The sequence below is a fragment of the Penicillium pulvis genome, assembly GCF_028828015.1.
Source record: "Penicillium pulvis strain IBT 33274 chromosome Unknown contig_23_segment0_segment0, whole genome shotgun sequence".
Classification (NCBI taxonomy): Eukaryota; Fungi; Ascomycota; class Eurotiomycetes; order Eurotiales; family Aspergillaceae; genus Penicillium; species Penicillium pulvis.
Window position 1 is genome coordinate 1,255,486 of NW_026643075.1, and position 19,292 is coordinate 1,274,777.

The 19,292-nt window shown below is 49.8% G+C and overlaps 7 protein-coding genes across 7 annotated transcripts; 4 read left to right on the plus strand and 3 right to left on the minus strand.

Annotated features, from left to right (window-relative positions):
- Positions 1–976: 976 nt before the first annotated feature.
- Positions 977–4,351, plus strand: N7503_004728 (putative mRNA splicing factor RNA helicase (Cdc28); the record flags this gene model as incomplete). The annotated part of the gene is made up of 1 exon (XM_057064275.1): positions 977–4,351. One exon carries the CDS (start codon positions 977–979, stop codon positions 4,349–4,351), a length of 3,375 nt encoding a protein of 1,124 aa, XP_056922018.1.
- Positions 4,352–4,589: 238 nt separating this feature from the next.
- N7503_004729 (cytochrome b5-like heme/steroid binding domain-containing protein) lies at positions 4,590–4,933 on the plus strand (the record flags this gene model as incomplete). The annotated part of the gene is made up of 2 exons (XM_057064276.1): positions 4,590–4,766; positions 4,856–4,933. 2 exons carry the CDS (start codon positions 4,590–4,592, stop codon positions 4,931–4,933), a joined length of 255 nt encoding a protein of 84 aa, XP_056922019.1.
- A 548-nt stretch (positions 4,934–5,481) lies between these two features.
- Positions 5,482–9,514, minus strand: N7503_004730 (putative nuclear migration protein; the record flags this gene model as incomplete). Its single annotated transcript, XM_057064277.1, has 3 exons — positions 5,482–5,921; positions 5,986–6,378; positions 6,436–9,514. 3 exons carry the CDS (start codon positions 9,512–9,514, stop codon positions 5,482–5,484), a joined length of 3,912 nt encoding a protein of 1,303 aa, XP_056922020.1.
- Positions 9,515–12,165: 2,651 nt separating this feature from the next.
- Positions 12,166–12,969, plus strand: N7503_004731 (haloacid dehalogenase, type II; the record flags this gene model as incomplete). Its single annotated transcript, XM_057064278.1, has 1 exon — positions 12,166–12,969. One exon carries the CDS (start codon positions 12,166–12,168, stop codon positions 12,967–12,969), a length of 804 nt encoding a protein of 267 aa, XP_056922021.1.
- A 282-nt stretch (positions 12,970–13,251) lies between these two features.
- On the plus strand, positions 13,252–14,358 carry N7503_004732 (uncharacterized protein; the record flags this gene model as incomplete). The annotated part of the gene is made up of 3 exons (XM_057064279.1): positions 13,252–13,263; positions 13,313–14,194; positions 14,251–14,358. 3 exons carry the CDS (start codon positions 13,252–13,254, stop codon positions 14,356–14,358), a joined length of 1,002 nt encoding a protein of 333 aa, XP_056922022.1.
- Positions 14,359–14,495: 137 nt separating this feature from the next.
- Positions 14,496–16,444, minus strand: N7503_004733 (siderophore iron transporter mirB; the record flags this gene model as incomplete). The annotated part of the gene is made up of 4 exons (XM_057064280.1): positions 14,496–15,427; positions 15,482–15,821; positions 15,889–16,087; positions 16,161–16,444. The coding sequence occupies 4 exons, from the start codon at positions 16,442–16,444 to the stop codon at positions 14,496–14,498; spliced, it is 1,755 nt and encodes a 584-aa protein (XP_056922023.1).
- Positions 16,445–17,808: 1,364 nt separating this feature from the next.
- On the minus strand, positions 17,809–18,681 carry N7503_004734 (enoyl-CoA hydratase/isomerase family protein; the record flags this gene model as incomplete). The annotated part of the gene is made up of 1 exon (XM_057064281.1): positions 17,809–18,681. The coding sequence occupies one exon, from the start codon at positions 18,679–18,681 to the stop codon at positions 17,809–17,811; it is 873 nt and encodes a 290-aa protein (XP_056922024.1).
- Positions 18,682–19,292: the final 611 nt, after the last annotated feature.

The following is a 19,292-nucleotide window of genomic DNA, read 5'->3' on the forward strand; positions in this document are numbered from 1 at the left end:
CATTCATTTTTCATGCCACACGCCTTCCGATCACGACTATTCTTTGCTTTTTTGTGCCCCTCAGCCCTCATGACCCCGTGGAGTTAGCAAAGGGTCCAATACCCTGGTGTTTCAGCGCGGTGTTCTCCCTCGTTTCTGCGGCGTTTTCCTGTTTATTGGTTTTCCTTTGTATTCATTCATTGCCTAGCATTATCAGGTGCCACAAATGTATCACCATCCCAACGCATTGGGTGTTCTCGAGAGATGGCCTTGAGCCGTATCATCAAGGGTGCTCTTCTGGCGTATTTGTGTTTTCAATGGATCTGATCTCTTGCATTGAGGTTTGGGGTGTTCGCCTGTTGGCAACATGGTCCATTTGGCCTTAGGACGTTCAGCTCCTAGTGGGCTTGATCTTGAGCGTTTTGCTCTATTTTTTTTCTTTTGACATCTTGTTTCATGATGAATGATTGCCCACCATGGCTGTTGGATTAGCGAGAATCTTCTGTACTTTTGATTCCATGTGTGAATAATCAGAAAACGAGATGATGATATCTTGAAACTTTCCATATTTATAAGCTGGTATTTTCAGATGCGGGCTTGTATAGTGTGTATATGATATGAAAACAAGTCCCAGCCTCTTCCTAGTCCATCGAATATTGTAAAAAGATTTTGATACCTTCAGAGCTGTGTACCCATGGATGTACATATTCTGTGCTGTGACTGCAGGCCCCCGGGGTGTGACTGCCAGGTGGAAGGTTGTATATATATATCTATGGTGCACACTAATTGCCACCGCCTTGGAACTCAACCTCCGAAGCTCCGCAACCTTCATCTCCAACTGCGTCTTCCGTTTGAAACGATCTACTATTCCCCCTTTTCTCCTAAATCTGCCACTCAGAATTCCTGCGCACGATGTGCCGTGACACTTAAAATCCATCGACTACTGTCTCCATCGACCGGACCATCATCTGTCGAACTCCCATCCTGCGTGTCCACCATGGATAACAAAACCTTCGTTTCGGATTCTCTGATCCGCCTGACGGGCGCATCAGACCCGATCTCTGTGGACTTTGTGCTTGCCGAAGCTGGCTCAGCCAAATCTGCATCTTCTCTTCAAGACAAACTGCTCTCCTTCCTCGATGGCAGTCCCGATGAGATTGGCGCATTCTGCAGCCAGCTCTTTTCGCGCGCGGGGAAAGCACCACCTACTAACACCTCGACCGCCCAAAGCATAGCAAGCAAGGTATCTACAAAGAAAAAATACAGCATGGTCGATATGGGCGAAGACTTTGATTCCGAGCCGGGCCTGGGTCCTGTCAATGTCGAAGCTGAGCGCGACCGACGACGACGACGAGAAAAAGTGAGAGAGAGCGATATAGATCGGGGCAAGAGCAAGAGGGAATCCGAATCCCAAAGTCGATGGGAGACAGATGACAGCCGGAAACGAGACCGCAGCCGCGATACCGAGAGTCGCGACCGTCCACGATCGAAGAAGGTGCGGAAGAAGGATTCGGACTTTGATGACCGGTGGGGTGATGAAGCGATCCCAGAGGATGAATTATACTCCGATGCAGGACCAGATGAGTTTGCAGAATCGCCTTCAAAACGCACAAGGCTCGCAGATGGCTCTGCTTCCCCACGCTCTGCATCACCAGCTGGTGATATTGATCCGCAGACCAAACAAGAGATTGATCGTCAGCGTGATCTCCGCGAAAGAGACGAATTCGCCAAGCGATTAGCCCAGAAAGATAGTAGCAAGTCTAAGAAGATTGTGGAGGACCGGACTCGGGATGGTGAAGCTGCACGGCGCCGTGCATTAGCTGATGACGCGGATGCCCGGGCGGCCGTGATGCCTGACTTGCGTCTTCGTTCCCGCCAGGAATACCTGAAGAAGCGTGAAACGGAGCGACTAGCCTTGCTGCGACGTCAGGTTGCCGAAGAGGCTGTCGAACTGCGCGAGAACCCCAATCTGACTCGTCGCGAAAAGGAGGAGTTTGCGCGCAACAGGGAGGTCCTACGCATTGCCGAGGAACGGCTACGGATTGACGACCACCGCGATGGCTATATGATGCCGGATGACTATATCACAGAGAAGGGAAAGATTGATCGCAAGAAGAAAGAAGATGCACTGTATAAGCGATACGTTGAGCGCGATGAGACAGGTCAGGAGAAATTTGTTACGGAGCATGAAGAATGGGAGCTCGAGCAATCGGCCAAGGCTAAGGCGCAAATAAAAAAAGCCGAATTCGTCGACGAAGGAGACTATGAGTATGTCTTTGATGATTCACAGCAAATCAACTTTGTCATGGATGCCAAGCTAGATGGGACAGAAAAGCCATTGACCCAGGAACAACGTCGGTTCAAGGAGGAAATCGATGCGGCGGAGAAGAAGGCTTTGACCATGGAGGAGACACGGAAGAGTTTACCCATCTACCAGTTCCGTGACCAGATCATCCAAGCCGTGCATGACCACCAAGTTCTGATCATCGTCGGTGAGACTGGCTCTGGAAAGACAACACAAATCCCACAGTACCTCCACGAGGCCGGCTACACTAAGGGCGGCTTGAAGATTGGTTGCACCCAACCTCGTCGTGTGGCTGCCATGAGTGTTGCTGCCCGTGTAGCAGAGGAAATGGGATCGAAGATTGGAAATGAGGTTGGCTATGCCATTCGTTTTGAGGATAACACCAGCGACAAGACTATTCTCAAGTATATGACCGATGGAATGCTTTTGCGAGAACTGTTGACGGAGCCGGACCTGAGCCAGTATTCTGCATTGATGATCGATGAGGCTCATGAGCGGACGGTGCCAACGGATATTGCCTGTGGTCTTCTCAAGGATATTGCTAAGGCTCGACCCGACCTGAAACTTCTCATCTCTTCCGCGACCATGGATGCACAGAAATTCCAAAAGTACTTTGATGATGCCCCTATTTTCAACATTCCTGGCCGCCGATACCCCGTTGATGTGCATTACACCTCGCAGCCAGAAGCCAACTATTTGGCGGCCGCCATTACCACGGTTTTTCAGATCCACGTTACACAAGGTGCCGGTGATATCTTGGTATTCTTGACTGGTCAGGAAGAGATTGACGCCGCTGAACAGAGTCTAACGGAGACAGCTCGAAAATTGGGCAGCAAAATCCCGGAAATGATTATATGTCCTATCTACGCCAATCTGCCGTCCGAGCTGCAGAGTAAAATTTTCGAGCCCACGCCGCCTAAGGCGCGCAAGGTGGTTTTGGCGACAAATATTGCTGAGACGAGTTTGACCATCGATGGTATTGTCTACGTGATTGACCCCGGCTTTGTCAAGGAAAATGTGTTCAATCCGCGTACTGGCATGGAAAGTTTGGTCGTGACACCGTGCTCTCGAGCCTCAGCGAACCAGCGAGCTGGCCGTGCTGGCCGAGTTGGTCCTGGTAAATGCTTCCGACTTTACACCAAATGGGCATACTACAATGAATTGGAAGAGAATACCACGCCAGAGATCCAGCGCACAAACCTCAATGGTGTGATTTTGATGCTGAAGTCATTGGGTATTGATCAACTTCTTGACTTTGACTTTATGGACCCACCACCTGCGGAGACCATTATTCGAGCCTTGGAGCAATTATACGCGCTCGGAGCTCTTAACGATCGTGGAGATCTGACCAAGGTTGGCCGACAAATGGCCGAATTCCCGACGGACCCTATGCTGGCCAAAGCGATCCTCGCGGCAGGCCAGTATGGTTGCGTGGAGGAAGTGCTCTCGATCGTGTCGATGCTGAGCGAGGCTAGCGCCCTGTTCTTTCGTCCGAAGGACAAGAAGATCCATGCCGACAGTGCGCGCAACAGATTCACTATCAAGGACGGTGGTGACCATTTGACGCTGCTCAATATCTGGAACCAATGGGTGGACTCAGACTTTAGTCAGGTATGGGCTAAGGAGAATTTCCTCCAGCAGCGCAGTCTCACCAGGGCCCGCGACGTTCGTGATCAACTCGCCAAGCTATGTGATCGAGTGGAAGTGACGGTCAGCACCTGTGGCGCGACCAACATTATGCCAATCCAAAAGGCCATCACGTCCGGTTTCTTCCCCAATGCAGCACGTTTACAGCGCGGAGGTGACAGCTACCGCACGATCAAGAACGGGCAGTCCGTGTACCTACATCCATCCAGTACACTGTTCGAGGTCAACCCGCGGTGGGTGATCTACTTTGAGCTGGTACTAACCAGCAAGGAGTACATGCGCAGCAACATGCCCCTGCAGGCGGAGTGGTTGGTGGAAGTTGCACCACATTACTACAAGAAGAAGGATCTGGAGTCACTTGGATTAGATCGCAAAGTACCCAAGGGGACAGGAGCCACTGGCGAGAAGAGTAAGACATGATGTTAGGTCTATCTAGCTGTTTAGAATTTATCTTTTGATTCTCGAAGACGGAATATCCAATCGGACATATAGCCATCAACATGGTTTCCATCCAATCACATCGATGATAATTGTGATTTCCGACCGCGGCAAATCCAGTTTAACCTCGGCCCCGCTTTACTCCAGACTTTCTCTTAAATAACGTCACCCTCTTTCCCCCTTGAACTCCACCCACAACACACATACACATACACATATCATGTCGCAATCATTCACTCCGGCCGATGTTGCCGCTTACAATAACGCCGACAAGGGCCTGTACATCATCGTCGACAGCAACGTGTACGATGTTACCAAGTTCGTGGACGAGCACCCGGGAGGCGCAAAGATCCTAAAGCGCGTCGCTGGCAAGGATGCATCCAAGCAGTTCTGGAAGGTATATATGGCATCTAGCTAATTTCGATAATTTCTAAGCATTTGCCTTGGCTTACATCAGGGACGAGGCTAATACTCTCCTCTTTACAGTACCATAACGAGTCCGTGTTGAAGAAGTACTCGCCGAAACTGAAGGTTGGAGAAGTCAAGGAGGCCGCCAAGTTGTAAATTGATACCAACTTTCAACCAAGAAGAGATCTTACAGCTTTGGGAAAGCGGAAGAGGGAGGATACGCTGGTTTCTCCATGATCGGAGCAATTCCGGGGATCAGCCCATGAAGTGGTGAACGCCGATCCTCTCGATCACGGGCTAAAGAATCTCCATTCATACCCGCGCCCTTTGACATTTTATAATAGATTCAATACTTTACAAAGATGAAGACGAAACTACGAATACTGGTTATCAAAAATATCTGGATGTAGTAAAGAAAGTTGATTCTAACGCCCCGTTTTTTCCACCGCTTCAAGACTCGGCACCCTTCCGTACAATGGTCAATGGTATCAACATGGTCCAGCAAGCACAATATTTTCAAATAGACAAATAAAAAAAGGATATATAATGAAAAGAGGATGCAAAGGATGTAGGTCAGATCAGAAGATCATATAGAACTGTACATGTCAAAAGAAAGAGGATATATCGAGAACAATGGAGAATGGTAGTCCAGACCGACGCTCAAAGAATACAGAGAGTAAAAAAAATAAAAATTTAAGGAGGGATTAGAAACCGCGGAAGGGGTCATCGGGTCGGAAAGAGAGTTCGCTATCGTCAACAGAGGGAGCATCACAGTCATAGCGGCCTTGACTCCACTGACTGGAGGCCTTACGCACATGTCGTGAGCGAGGTGCACCACGAGGCCGGTTGATCTGTTCCGCATGGTTGTCGATGAATGCCTCCATACGCACAGTGCCCATGTCAAATATGTTGCTCGCCGTTGTGTGGGTAGTGCGACCACTAGCCTCAGATGTACGGCGACTGATGCTGCCGGGGCCGCTTCCAATACCGGGAGGGAGACTTGGCGGCGGGACAGGCGAGAAATACGGCTCAGAGGATCCAATAGTAGTGCCGCTGTGGGACGAGGGCATAGTGCCCTGACTAGAAATGCTGCGGATGGCGTGAAGCGCAGGAGGGCGGGGGGGCCGTGTTGCTGCGCTTGCGACTGTGGTGATTATGATTAGAGAAGCGTGGGACATGAGGTGCATCAGCGGCCATCGAATTCAGACTTTCTAGGTCCGCGGCAGGTAATTCTGGCACCGGCTCTGCGGTACCTGGGAAGGAGCGCTTTCCCTTGGGCATGGGTCGTGGGCGACCCTTGGCCACGCGAATAGAGTCGCGGATTGGGTTTCGTCGCAAGCTGGCTTGCGAAGGTATAGAAGGTCCGGCCTCCTCTTGCGGTGCCGGTGGGAGTGCAGCTAGATCATGTAGGCCCATGGACGAGTGGCTGAGGAACGATAATGCAGTCAGCCAGACGTAGTGGCGTTCAACGGTAAGCGCGGTAAATTTGAGAGCACGTTGTGGTGTGAGGACTAGAATTGAGCGGTTGAATGGAGTGGAGTTTCCAGGGCTTTTGGGCATCGGGTTGTCATCCTTGACATCCAATACGGATTGGATAGTGACTAGAACCTAGTTAGTGACCGATCAAAACATGGATTTTAAGAGCAAAGAAAGCTTACACTTCCGGCCAGTCTTGCCCAGCAAGGCAGGTCCACTTGTCGGTTGTTTGCTGCTCCACATAATGGAGCCTTCGTAGGGTGCAAGCCAGACCCATCGTTTATGGCGTACTCCACTATTGGTGATATTGGCTGATACCTCATCGGGGTTCCGGCCTTCCCAGGCATCCTTGGATTCACCCATGCCGAAAGACTTGCGGCGGCGGACGTATTTGAACATCCACTCGCCCACCATGGTTTGAGCAATTGCATCAACAACACTCGTCGGCTGCACACCACCGGTCGAGTCCCGTCGGTCCTGGTCCCAGTTCATAGAGGGCACCGCTGGGCGATGAGATGGCCGTTTCACAGATGCACGGCGTTCACGGGGAATTGTGATATCATCAACCGGGAGAGGCGGCGGACGGTAGGAAGGACTTTCGAGTGTGAAGGGAGATTCAGAGCGGGTTGGGGAGGAAAGTGTTTCCGGGCGCTCCGCAAGGCTACTCTGCGACGTCGCGGCCGCCGAGCGAACTCGGCGCAACGTGGGACGTCGCACAACTGTTGTACGGGCACCACGATCAGAAAATTGACGACCAGATGAGCGAGTCGGACTTGGGGGCCCGTCACTTCCTGTTAATGGAACGTTGCGCGAGCTGAGACGGATTGGAACGGGGAACGGAGGTGCAATGCTTGAGCCGGCACTGCCGCTGTCGAGGCTTGGCTCGCTGGGGCTGCGGGCACGAACTTTCTGATGTGCCGCTGCACCGCTAGAGATCATGGCCATTTTTCGCATGCCAGGCTGTCGGCCACTGGACGCTGTCGTACTGGACCGTTGAGTAGCACGAGACGAGGCACGCCCCACGTCAGAAGGCCTAGACTCTGTATCGGATAGATGCTCGTCAATTTCGGGGAGGAACATTTCGTCCAAGCTTGGCCTTGATTTCGCATTGACCAGTTTGCCGCGACGGATCGTGTATGAAGCAAATGGCCGGTTGAGAAGCTCGTCGTCTGTGAATATGTCACGTTCCTCTGCGTAGGGGCCTTCTTCATCGCTCAGCTGTTCAAAGCCTGCGAAGAGGCTGCTAGACCGGAAGGGCCGTCTCAATCCAGATGCAGCTTCGCCTGATAGCGGTCCATTGTCATTGTTGCCAGGGTAGGCCTGATAGGCCTGCACTGGCTCCGAGCCTGGGGCGCGTGGGGGTTTCACCGGGCGCTCATGTGGCAAAGGACGCTGGGCCCGCTTGGCGGACCGGGGAGGAGGCAAAGGCGCGCGATAGGACTCAGCTTTGGACTCTTGAATTTCAGAACTGATTGGTAGATCAGGAATGGCAGAGGGTAGTAGACTGGCAGGAAGTTTGACCGGTCGTTGATCGATACGGATTTCTTCAGTCTGAATGGCAATAGACCGGCCCTCAATGATTGGCTTGAAGTTGGCTTGAACAGACACATTCTTAGTTTGTGGTGGAAGAACGACACTGTTCCGAGGTGATGACGGTTCCGATCCAGGTGGGTGGATGGCGATCATGGGGACATCGATCTGCGCTGGGATATCACTGGGAGACAAGGTAGCCTTCTCGCTCTCCACGAGCTCCGGGGATGGAGGCAAATCGGTTTGGGTCGATGCTGATGCCATCTGGACGGGTACCGAGGCTTCTTCAGCTGGATGGATGGTTGACTCCGAGATCTTGGGTGTCCACGGAGGACTGGGAAGCTCACCGACCGTTTGGCAAGAAGAGGAGACCATGTCAACTGCAATTGCAAGTGTCGCAGAATCCTTCATCCCGAATGGGTTCTCGTCCTTATCAATCTCGCGACCTGCATCAGTCTCTTCTCTTACAACGGGGCCATTATACTCTACGGTCGGGGTAGGAGTCTCGGGTGACGGCGGAGGTGAATATTGAGTGCCAATATCACAATAGTCCACAGATTGCTGGGGATCTGGCAACTTTGTAGGACTATTCAGATCCAGAGAACGGTACTCAGCGGCCGTGACCGAGCCAGCGCTTTGCATAGAAAGACCCAGGATTCTCCGGGCTTTTGATGCGATAGAATGAGACGCCTGTGAAGTGACCGACATCGGCCGTTCCTCCGGAAGGGCTTCAGGTGACTCTGGAGTTTCATCTTCAGATGCAGCAAACTCATCTGCCTCGTCAAAGGCCAATTCCTGGGCCAGGTTGAGGCCCGAATCGCCCTTCCCAGGAGCCATACTTAGGACCGAGTATCGGGCATTGTGATAGTTGCTTTCATTTTCGCCCTCCTCCGAGGTCACGCTAGTCATGCTCGTGCGCCGAAGACCCTGGCTGCTGGAAGCCAGACTGGCCGAGTCACTTTCCTTGACCTTAGACTTGGTCGAAAGATCATTTTCACTGTGTTGAGAATGGAGGGTCCCCGCTTCTTGAGCCGCTGCAACCTCATTTAGCACCGTCTTCAAGCGGCCTTCCACGACATGAATCTTGCGTTCCATATTTCGTCGCTCATTCTCCCATGCCTCTCGATCCCGATCCCAAAGCATCTGTGTCCGTTCGACCTCCTCTTCACGATGGCGGGCCTTTTTTTGCGCATGCTCCAGCTTTCTACGAACATCGTTGATATTCTCAACTGCATCATCCCGCTCGCGAGCCAGTTCGGTCATCGCAGATGACGTACCACCCTCTAACAACTGAATTTGATGTTGCAGGGACCGTGTCTCGCGGGACGAATTGGCCACATTCTCGCTGAGCGTCTCGCATTCCGTTCTTGCTTCATCCAAACTTTGTTCCAAGGTATCAATTGCCTTCGTTTTATGTTCGACATCCCGTCGTAGGGAAAGGATTTCGGATACGAGGGATGCATGGAGGGTGGGTGTTATTCTGCGGGGATCGAACGGCGATAGGGTAGACTCCTCGATGATATCGTCGATATCGCTTTGGCCACTTTGGCCGTCCGGTGAAAATGCCGGTGTTGGCAGGCCTGGTGGCGAAGAGGATGGCGGGGGAGATGAATCTCGCCGACGCCGTGCCGGTCGAGATCTTGATCTCGACTTTGACTGAGCCCGGGATGAACCCGATGGAGCGGGAGATGGTTGGGCCATCGAGGCCGGCAGTTGTAGGTCCGTGGCCATCTCGTTGCTCATATAATGGGAACCCCCTTTAAAGCATTACCTGGGGTTGTTCGTTTCCCTGTGCTAGCCAGAGCACGACACGCCCGGGTCCCATCAATCGTCTACCGTAATTGGGTCATTCGCGTGACACAGTGGGCTTTGGTGAAATTGTATATAAAAGGTCGTCAATATTTGCGCGTTGATCGGCGCTTGGAAGAGAATAAATGTGCGTAAATAGTTCGGTGAACACTGTGCAACGACCAGTCAGCCATTGGGTACAACGCGGAGGCGGGACACACGCCTGAGCGCGAGGGGAGCCAATGTGGCCGGGTTTAATATGCACGGAGGCCTCCAGGTTCTACTTACCAATGATGCAGGTGTCAGGTATCAGAGTTGAAACTAGGGAAGAGAGAGGAGACAGATCAGATGTCATCCCCTAGAACCAAACTTTGCAAAGAGGGTCGATCGCGATCGCTCGAGACCGTACTTTGTGACAAAGGTGGGCACGAGTTGGGACTAGGGACTGGAACACGATCTGCCCACCGGGTTTTTACAATCGAGGCAACGATCTGAGACGGCCGAGTCAAGGCCTTTACGCTGGAGATTACCTTAAGGCTTTTAGATCAGCCTTGCCATCGGAACTGTGCCGGATGCCAGGAGCGTATCGGGGTTATAGAAAAAAAAAAACATAGGCCCAGGGGTGTTCGTTAGGGGGGCATGGGGAAGCTAGAAACCCACCCGATTAGCCAAAAAGCAAGTTGCTCCACCTGGGAAGCTGCCACCCCAAGACACTAAAGAAGTATGGCTGAACACGGTTAGATCATGCCCGAGACATGAATATCTGACTTCGTATCCTTGTACGGAGTACGTATAGCAATATCTCTCGGTGGAGAGCACAGGTGTTGTTGCCAGAGCTGAGCCAATCTATGGCAAGTTTTGGAGAGGGAAAAAAACACACAATAAAAAAAAAAGAATAAAAGAAGTTTGAGATGCCACGGGCAATTGATGATTCTAGAAAAGGATTAGGACAGAAAGAAAAGAAAATGTAAAGTTAAAGTAATTAAGCCTAGAGGCAATGATGCATCCTCGGGGCCAAAAAAGTCAGAATGCAGGATTCGGAAAGCATTCTAGCACAGTGATCGCCCGAGTCCACACCAGCTTGGAGGTGTTCGTCGGGATGGAAGCCGGATCAAGGGTTCCACTGCGCGTAAGGATGGGTCCAAACAACGCGTTCAGCTGCATGGCTGTGCGCAAACAAAGAAACGACCAAGCTCCTGATCTTTGTCGTGCTTGAGGCACCCACACTGATAAAAAAAAAAATCAAAGTGGCTTTGGCCCATTGTGCTAGTAAACAATTATCACGAAGGCCAATCATGATAATGCCGGAGCACTAACGCAGGCGACTCGAATTAATCGGGCTGGAAACTGGAGAAGGAATAGGAGGGCTGGTTAGCGTGTTTTGGAATGAATGTTCCCCTTTCCTGGCGCAAGCCCCACTCTAGCGTGAGGCCGGGCTCACGATGATCGTCGAAGGTAATTTCGTGAGCTTAGTAGGTGTTTCAGGTTGTGCAAACTGCATCTGATCTGGTGGTAGGGGGGCAATTGAACTTCGTATTCGACGTGGCAATGCGCACATGGATTTGTACGCTGGATTGGTTGTTTGCCTAGAAGATACGCAAATGGTGCATGCAAAGAAAAAAGGGGCAAATGGACTCCGGTTCCGCAAGATCCATCCGAGGTCTCCACTGAACTTCAAGGACCTTTTGTTTTGAATTTTCGATTTTGTGGGCCACAGATTATCTGGTACGCGATGGCGATGCGGAGGTCGTTGAAACACAGCAAAATTCTTCCATACCCTGGTCAGAGACTAAACGCACTGTATCTTTGTTGCAATCTCACCTTGGTTCTATTCCCGAACGTTGAGCGCGGCTAGATGGAAAAGAAAAAACATTTGACGTTGGCCAATCAAATATAAACGGCTCGTATGGGACCAAAATTAATTGGCAATAATGTCTTGAGGCGTCCGGTCCAGACTACTTTGCTGCACGACACGAGGTGATATCACGCTTAGTCCCATTGATAAGTGGGCTGCGGCCAACGCGAAAGCTTCTTAAATGAGCAACAATCTCCGGGAGCCATCGATATTGACTCCACCCGGAGGGGTATCAGAGACACGGAGCCGTTGACAGGTCTATTTGTGTCACGACTTGTCATTCGATGCAGAGTCAATGGGTTTCTTTGACAGTAACGCTAATGCAGAGTTGTGCGTAGAAAGGTGGAGATGAGGGGAAGTAAGATAGAGAAAGTGAGAAGTGTGAACAAGGGAAGAATGTGCAATCATTCCAACAACATCCATTCTCTGAGTCATTACTTTATCTCCATACTCCTTTGCTCCACACAGTAGTATTATAAATCACTTTGGGTTCATGAAATACGCATTGCATTGTCACTGCGACCATGCTTCTCGGGAAGAACAATCAGGCGAATCCATTCGCCATGGAACCTAACCTCGGTCCATGACTCAGCCAATGATCAGCTTGAATCTTGAAAAGCAACTTTGATGTATCAAGCTGCATGGAAGAAGAAAGTGAGATCTCAAAAGTATCTTTGGTTTCACCGCATAAATCCAGATCGCGACCAGAGCGGAGACCCCGAAACTGCAGATCTTCACAATGCTGGACCACCCTCCCCGCGTCTTATTCTTCGACACGTTTGGTACCGTCGTCGAGTGGCGGTCATCTGTCACAAAGGAATTGAGCGATGCGGCTCAGCAGGTGCTTGATGATCCGAACAGGGATCTTCCAGTTAGTGTACGCCAGCGCACAGCTGCACTGAGCCGGGCAGATTGGCTTGCTTTCGCTGAGGAATGGCGTTTATCCTACATCGTCTTTACCCGCAACTTTGATCCTTCTAAGGAGTTTGTGTCGGTAGATCAACACCATCACCGTGCATTACAGGACCTTCTCCAGCAAAGAGGCATCCTCAAGCTTTTTGACGAGAGTCAACTATTAGAGCTCACTATGTGCTGGCACCGGCTCACCCCGTGGCCCGATAGTGTTGCCGGATTGGACTTGCTGAATACAAAGTTTATCACTTCGACGTTGTCAAATGGGAACGAGTCATTGCTTCAGGATCTAAAGAAGCATGGCTCACTGCCTTTTACTCAGCTCGTCAGCGCAGAGAAATTTGGAGCATACAAACCGTCGCCCGTTGTATATCATGGTGCAGCGAATCTCGTTGGGCGAGATTCCACCCAGTGTACCATGGTGGCGGCACACTTGAGTGACTTGAAAGCAGCTAAAGGCTGTGGCTTCCAGACCGTTTATGTGGAGCGCGAATCAGAGGAGGCTTGGTCCACCGATCGCGTTGCGCAAGCTAAAGAAGAAGGCTTTGTCGACATTTGGGTTGGGTTAAATGAGAGCGGATTTTTGGAAGTTGCTCGGAGGTTGGGGATCAACGAGAATAATGAAGTCTAGTCTATCTCAGTACAACAAATTACCCTGGATTTGTTCACATATTCATATATTGAGATCTTAGTGAGGCTTGATGATGACGCAATGACGGATTTAAAGCCGATGGATTTATAAGCCTTGCCCGAGTACTGAGAACACATGATATAAGTTTAGAAGCATTTCAGTTTCCATTGCTTATGAGAAAAAAAATTCACGAGTGATCTAGTAAGGAAGGCTCCATTGTCTCCACATAGACACTGACACACTCACGGTACCGAGCTATTGCATTGAAGAATCCGTGTCGTCATGACTGACAAAGTGAGTTTCGGATGAATAGATAACACAGTATCGTAACTCACCTAAACAGAACCCCAAGATCTACCAGCATGCCGACTCAGATGGTCATTTCCGGCGAAAAGATTCGGCTTTTCGATCCTGGGTGTCTCGGAATGCATCGGCTGAATTCCCTGCCGAACAAGGCCGCTACGTCCTTTACATCAACTACGGTTGTCCTTGGGCACATCGTGCCAATCTAGTCTGGACGCTGAAGGGGTTACAGAATATCATCCAGAGGGTTGTCCTGGACCCTGAGCTGAGTCCGGAAGGCTGGTTTTTTTCGGGTCGTTGGGGATCTGCCGAAAAGGACCCCTTATATGGGTTTAAGTTTCTGAAGGAACTGTATTTCAAAGCAGACCCACAATATGAAGGACGATACACAGTCCCGACTCTGTGGGACAAGAAGAAGGAGACAATTGTCAACAATGAAAGCAGCGAGATTATCCGCATGTTATATACCGAGTTTGACGACTTTCTACCCGAGAACTTGCGAGAAGTTAATCATCCAGGCGGCGGATTTTACCCTGAAAAGCTGAGGAGCGAGATCGATGTGATGAATGCATGGGTATATCCACAGATCAATAACGGAGTTTATAAAACAGGGTTTGCTGCGAGTCAAGAGTCGTATCTCGAGAATATCTACCCACTTTTCGAGGCTTTGGATCGCATTGAGGCACATCTGGGCCAAACGGGACATCAGCCATTCCTTTTTGGTGATCATATCACCGAGGCTGACATTCGTCTTTACACGACTATTGCCCGATTCGACGTGGCCTACTATCAGATCTTTCGATGCAATTTGAAAATGATCCGACACGATTTTCCGTTGATTGATCGCTGGTACCGAAAGCTTTACTATGACGAGTCTGAGTTGACCAGGGGAGCGTTCAAGCAAACGACCTACTTTGATGCTGTAAGTATATTGTGAGGCACATGAAGTATGCACCACTTCATGCTAACAGCTCCTAGTACAAATATGGGTACTGTATTGCTATTGGTCAGAAGACTGGCAATGCTCAGTTGGTGATTCCTGCTGGACCTGTCCCTAATATCCTTCCCCCAGACCAGAGTACCTAGGCAGTGAAAGTTATTGTCATATTCATTCTAGATTTTGAATTCTATTGGTATACACAGAAACATTATCAGAGGATGCTTTCAGGTAGCTCTCACAACTCCCATGCGAGTACAATCATCGAATAGCCCTCAATGAACAATCAGAAAATAGTTCCCTTGGTCTGCTTGATATTCTTGATATTGATGTCCTTGATGATCATCATGAAGAACAGAGCCAAAGTCATGACAGCAGTACCAGCAATCAGCATGCGCTTCTGTGTAGCAGCATAGGCATACATGATGGCAGTTCGAGTCTCAGAGCCCATTGGGTAGCTCAGCTGCAGAGGAAGACTTTCATAGATTTCCTGCCACTGATCAGCGCTGCTCTCAGGCAGCATAGTCTGGAGCATGCCAGGCAGTGTATTGGTCCAGATAGCTCCAGAGATACTGCCTCCGACCGAGCCTCCAATGTATCCGAACAGACCTAACAAAGCTAGAAGAGCGGCAACATCATTGTGATCAGAAGCCGCCAGCAGAGCAATTTGCTGACCAATAATCATGACACCGCCACCGAGGGCAATAAAGATCTGGCACATGATGATATATCCCAAGCTGTGGCCGGGGCTGCGGAAATAGATCATCAACCCGACACCGAGCATATACAGCGGAACGCCCCACATCAAAACCCATTTGAACCGACCAGTATAGCTGATAAGGGCCCCCACGATAAATAGCTCAACACCAGAGGTGATGTCAAAGATACTGGAGATATATCCAGCAGAGGCCACGGAAGTGTTATAGACCACCTGGAGATACGAGGTGAAGTAGTAGTTCCAACAGTAGTAGGCAACCTGGTAGGTAAAATCCAGCAGGCAAGCACCGACAACGGTTCGGTTCTTCAGTAGATGCCAAGGAACAAAGGGCTGGCGGGCACCGAATCTCTCCCAGAAGCCAAAAACGATCAAGAGGGCAAAGCCAACGACAAGCATTGCAATGATATAGTCGGTCGCCCAAGCTTGGCTGGAGGAGGAAGCGATAGTGAACGGCAGTAGAAAGAGAACAAAGCCTGCGCATAGAAGTACCACGCCAACAACTGACAGCACATGTTAGTTTAGAACATTCTCAAAAGATGCAGGATCGTTCTTACTGTCAAATTCCACCAAATAATGCCAAGTACTCTGGCTCCAGGTACGGCCGCTTGGTTTTCTCAACACCAGCCCATTTCTCTTTGCCTTCCGCTTGCCCAGTTGCATCATGACCACCATGGGGATAGCAACGAACGGAAGAACAATAGCCCATGCCCCATATCCCCAGCGCCAGTTTTTATCATGAATCGTGTCAGCAGCAGCAGGGCCGCCAAATGCCGTGATCATATAGGGAGAAGACGTAAAAGCGAAAGCGAGTCCACGATTGCGCAGCGAGGAAGTATCAGACGTAACCACATCTATACAGAAGATTATGCCGGTGAATCCCACGGAATAAAAGATCTGAGTTCGGATTCTTATTAGCCGTGGTGTTCAATCTGGGAAAGGATTTATTGGGAGCCAGGCCTACATTTGCTGCAGCGTAGAGCTCGAAACTGTTACAAGCTGCCATGAGGACCATTCCCAACGTCGCAATCATAAGCATAAACAGGAAACCAACGGTGCGATCCCATAAGTTGAGGATCTTTGCAACAGGAAGGTAAGTGGCACCTGCCATGACGCTGGATACGACACTGATGACGGGCAACAAGGAGTGATCTTGAAAAGCACTGGATACGTAGGGGTCCAGATTTGCTGAAAGTGAAGACTCAAAGGCCCTGCTAAAGTACAAAAGCCACATACTATATACGCTGTCTATTAGTATATGGTTTCAACATTGAGAGGTTATTGTGATATTTCTTCGGGGGTACTAGAGCAACTTGCCTAATGTAAACCACAATCAATGAAGATCTTGACCAGGATAAAGTCATAGCCTCGGCAATTCTGACACCATCTTGCGCATTCTGGTCGGGGACATCATCGGGGGTTTTAAAGTTGGGCGTCTGCTTCTCATCCTGTCCCTCAACCGTAATATTGGTCTCACATTTGGAACCGTCAGCCTCTCCTATAGTAGGAGAGTGAGCCATGACAACCAAATTTTGAGCCAGAAAGAGCTGGTTATCATATATAAGAGCGAGAAGAGATTGGAAAAGGACCAAAAGGCAGCCCACGCAAAGAGATACTGAAAGGCTGAAAGGATGTTTTGAATACGGACTCCAGAAGACAGAAATCTCTTCATATAGGGCATTTCTCTTCCATATTAATCTTAAGCGATGCATTGCCAAGTGTTGGCAAAAAACCTAACAAAAGTATCTAGAATCTCTGAAGTTCCCACTGAGGACACAAAGCTGTGCATCTAGTGGTCAAAAGAAACACGAGCGGAGAGGATAAAACTTTGACAGCCATCATCTAATCTGATCCGAGACTTTCGCGTCTTAGCAAAAACATTAGTGAGCATTGGCAGCCTCTGGGCATGATCCATGTCTTGGAAGAATGTCGCCAAATGTCAAGAAGAAAGGAATGCCAAGGGGACCGAAGCGCGAGGGCAGGGATTAGAATGCAACCATAGAGTCCAGGGGCAGTGCTGATTTGACCCAAAATCTAGGCGCCTAGACAGTATTCTCCATCAGAAGCATGGCGCCAAGCGGATGTCCCTGAACTTTCCGACCGATGACTGATGATCAGATAAGTTAATGAACATGTGGCCCACTCGGCTGTATCGACCTCGAGTCGAGGCCGAGAGCCATGGAGAGGTTTCGGCGGAGAAGCCTAGTTGAGCGTAGATTTCCCACCCAATAATGCCAAGAAATCCCTTAGGAAAATTTAATGCGTGATTTGTGGATGAGTGCGGTTCCTTCTGCAGATCGTCTGCTTTAAACAGGGCGGAGTTGGTGTAAGCTTGTACGCTAGCGTGTTTTGGTTATGCATAATACCCTGAGTTTTGGTACAGTATATCTTACCCGATTTCGAAGTACTCCTCAATCCTCCAATTTGATCATATCAAAAATAAAAAAAGTAAAGGAGCTGCTCGAAACTTCGAGTACTCATCGCTTGAATCAACGTGAACTTTATTTTGACTAAAACCCAGACCGGTGGCATTCGTCATGTCGCCGGCCGTGATCACGGCATTTGGGCGGGTAAGATTGGCAATCGCGGCATTTGCGCCTTCTTGACGGTTTACCAAGTCTACCTTTTTGGCAGCTGAAACGCAAAAAATATGTACACACGGCCTTTGGCGCTGATCATTGGGCTTGATTCACCGGTGTCGGCATTAACACAGTTGACGATCATTACAAAACGGATATTTTACGATTCTACGCCATCAAAACATCCGAATCATCCGGCAAAGACAGGAAAGAACCGGAAAGAAAGAAGATGGCCATAGAATACAAGAAACTGTAAGAAGGTCCATATTTTCAGTTGCTGGTAATGATTTCAGGTTATAGCATACTTATAATTTACTGTCTACCCACTGCGGTGCTCTTTTCTCAGCAAAGGCTCTAACTCCTTCATGGAGATTCTTGCCCTCATTCAACGACGGTTCCCAATTTTCACTCAACAAGCGACTAGCGTTCTCTGCGCTCCCATCTTCCCAGCCAGCGACAATTCCCGCGCGGCTAATAATCACACTATCCGGACTATTGTTGACAATGCTAGCCGCATATTCCAATGCCGCCTTCACAACTGGCCGGTCCAGCACCTCGGAATCGGGTGGCCCATCCTCCGTCACAGCATTTATCAATCCCCATTCTTTCGCTTCAATAGCAGTAATAGTCTTGCCCGTCAGCGCTAGTTCCATCGCTCTTGGGCGACCAATGGTTCGAGCCAGCCTTGGTAGAGAGCCAGCCATGGCGACAACACCTCTTTTCGCTTCAGGAAGTGCGAAGCGTGCCGCTTTGGCTGCGACCACAAGGTCCAAATTGGCAATCATTTCCATGCCTCCACCATAAGCTAACCCATTCACCGCAGCAATAACTGGTTTCTTTCCGTGGCGCCGGGATAAGGCTCCAAATCCGGAACGTGGCATCGGGGGCTGACCAGTGTGGTCACCGTTAGCGCGACGAGCATTTGTTTGATTCCACTCTTTCAAGTCCATTCCAGCACAAAATGCTCGTCCGGCACCTGTGACAATAGCACAGCGAAGTGACGGCTCACTATCGTACCAGGAGAATAGTGTTTCGAGATCATATTGGGCTGCACTGGTCATAGCATTGAGCGCCTGGGGTCGGTTAAATACCACCAACATCACATGTGGAGCTGGAAAAGTGACGATTCCATGGCTCTGTGGTGGTGGTTGCCTTTTGAGGCTGGGATGAGAGCTCATAATGGGTAGACAGAATGAAGTGTCTGCTGTTGGGGTTTCTCGTGGCGATGGCTACTCAAACAACTAAAAACTTAGAATACGTAGATAAAGCTCCTGGTCTCGGGTATTAATATCCTTGTAGTTTGCCTGCCTGGTCAATGCCCCGGCAATATGACACTTGGGTAAGGTCTTTTCTGGTAAAATGGGTCATACTGGCTCCCTTTTCCTGATACAGGGAAACGGTACGATACATGATAATCTCTACGGGTTAATCTCGGGGATAATGGAAATGCAAAAAGCCTAGATGATCTGATAAAATTTAATCTAAGAGACTTCGCTATCTCTCCCACGACTCGGCCTCCTCTTCCAGTCCACCACATTTTCTTATGAAGTCCAACGGAGTCGAGACCTACGCATGGGAGGCTTTTTTTTTTTTTTTGTTTGCGTTTTGAAAGGAAATCTCACTGCAATAGATTATCCTCTATTCCGCCATGCGAAGCTGCAGTACGAAATGGCAGTACGAACCATTTTGCTGCCAAAGCCTCTGATTGACTTTGGATCGTCGGGTATACTGTGGGGCACACTACGTAGCCGGGTGGAGCCTCGTAACCAAGCTTTCAGCCCACGTATGA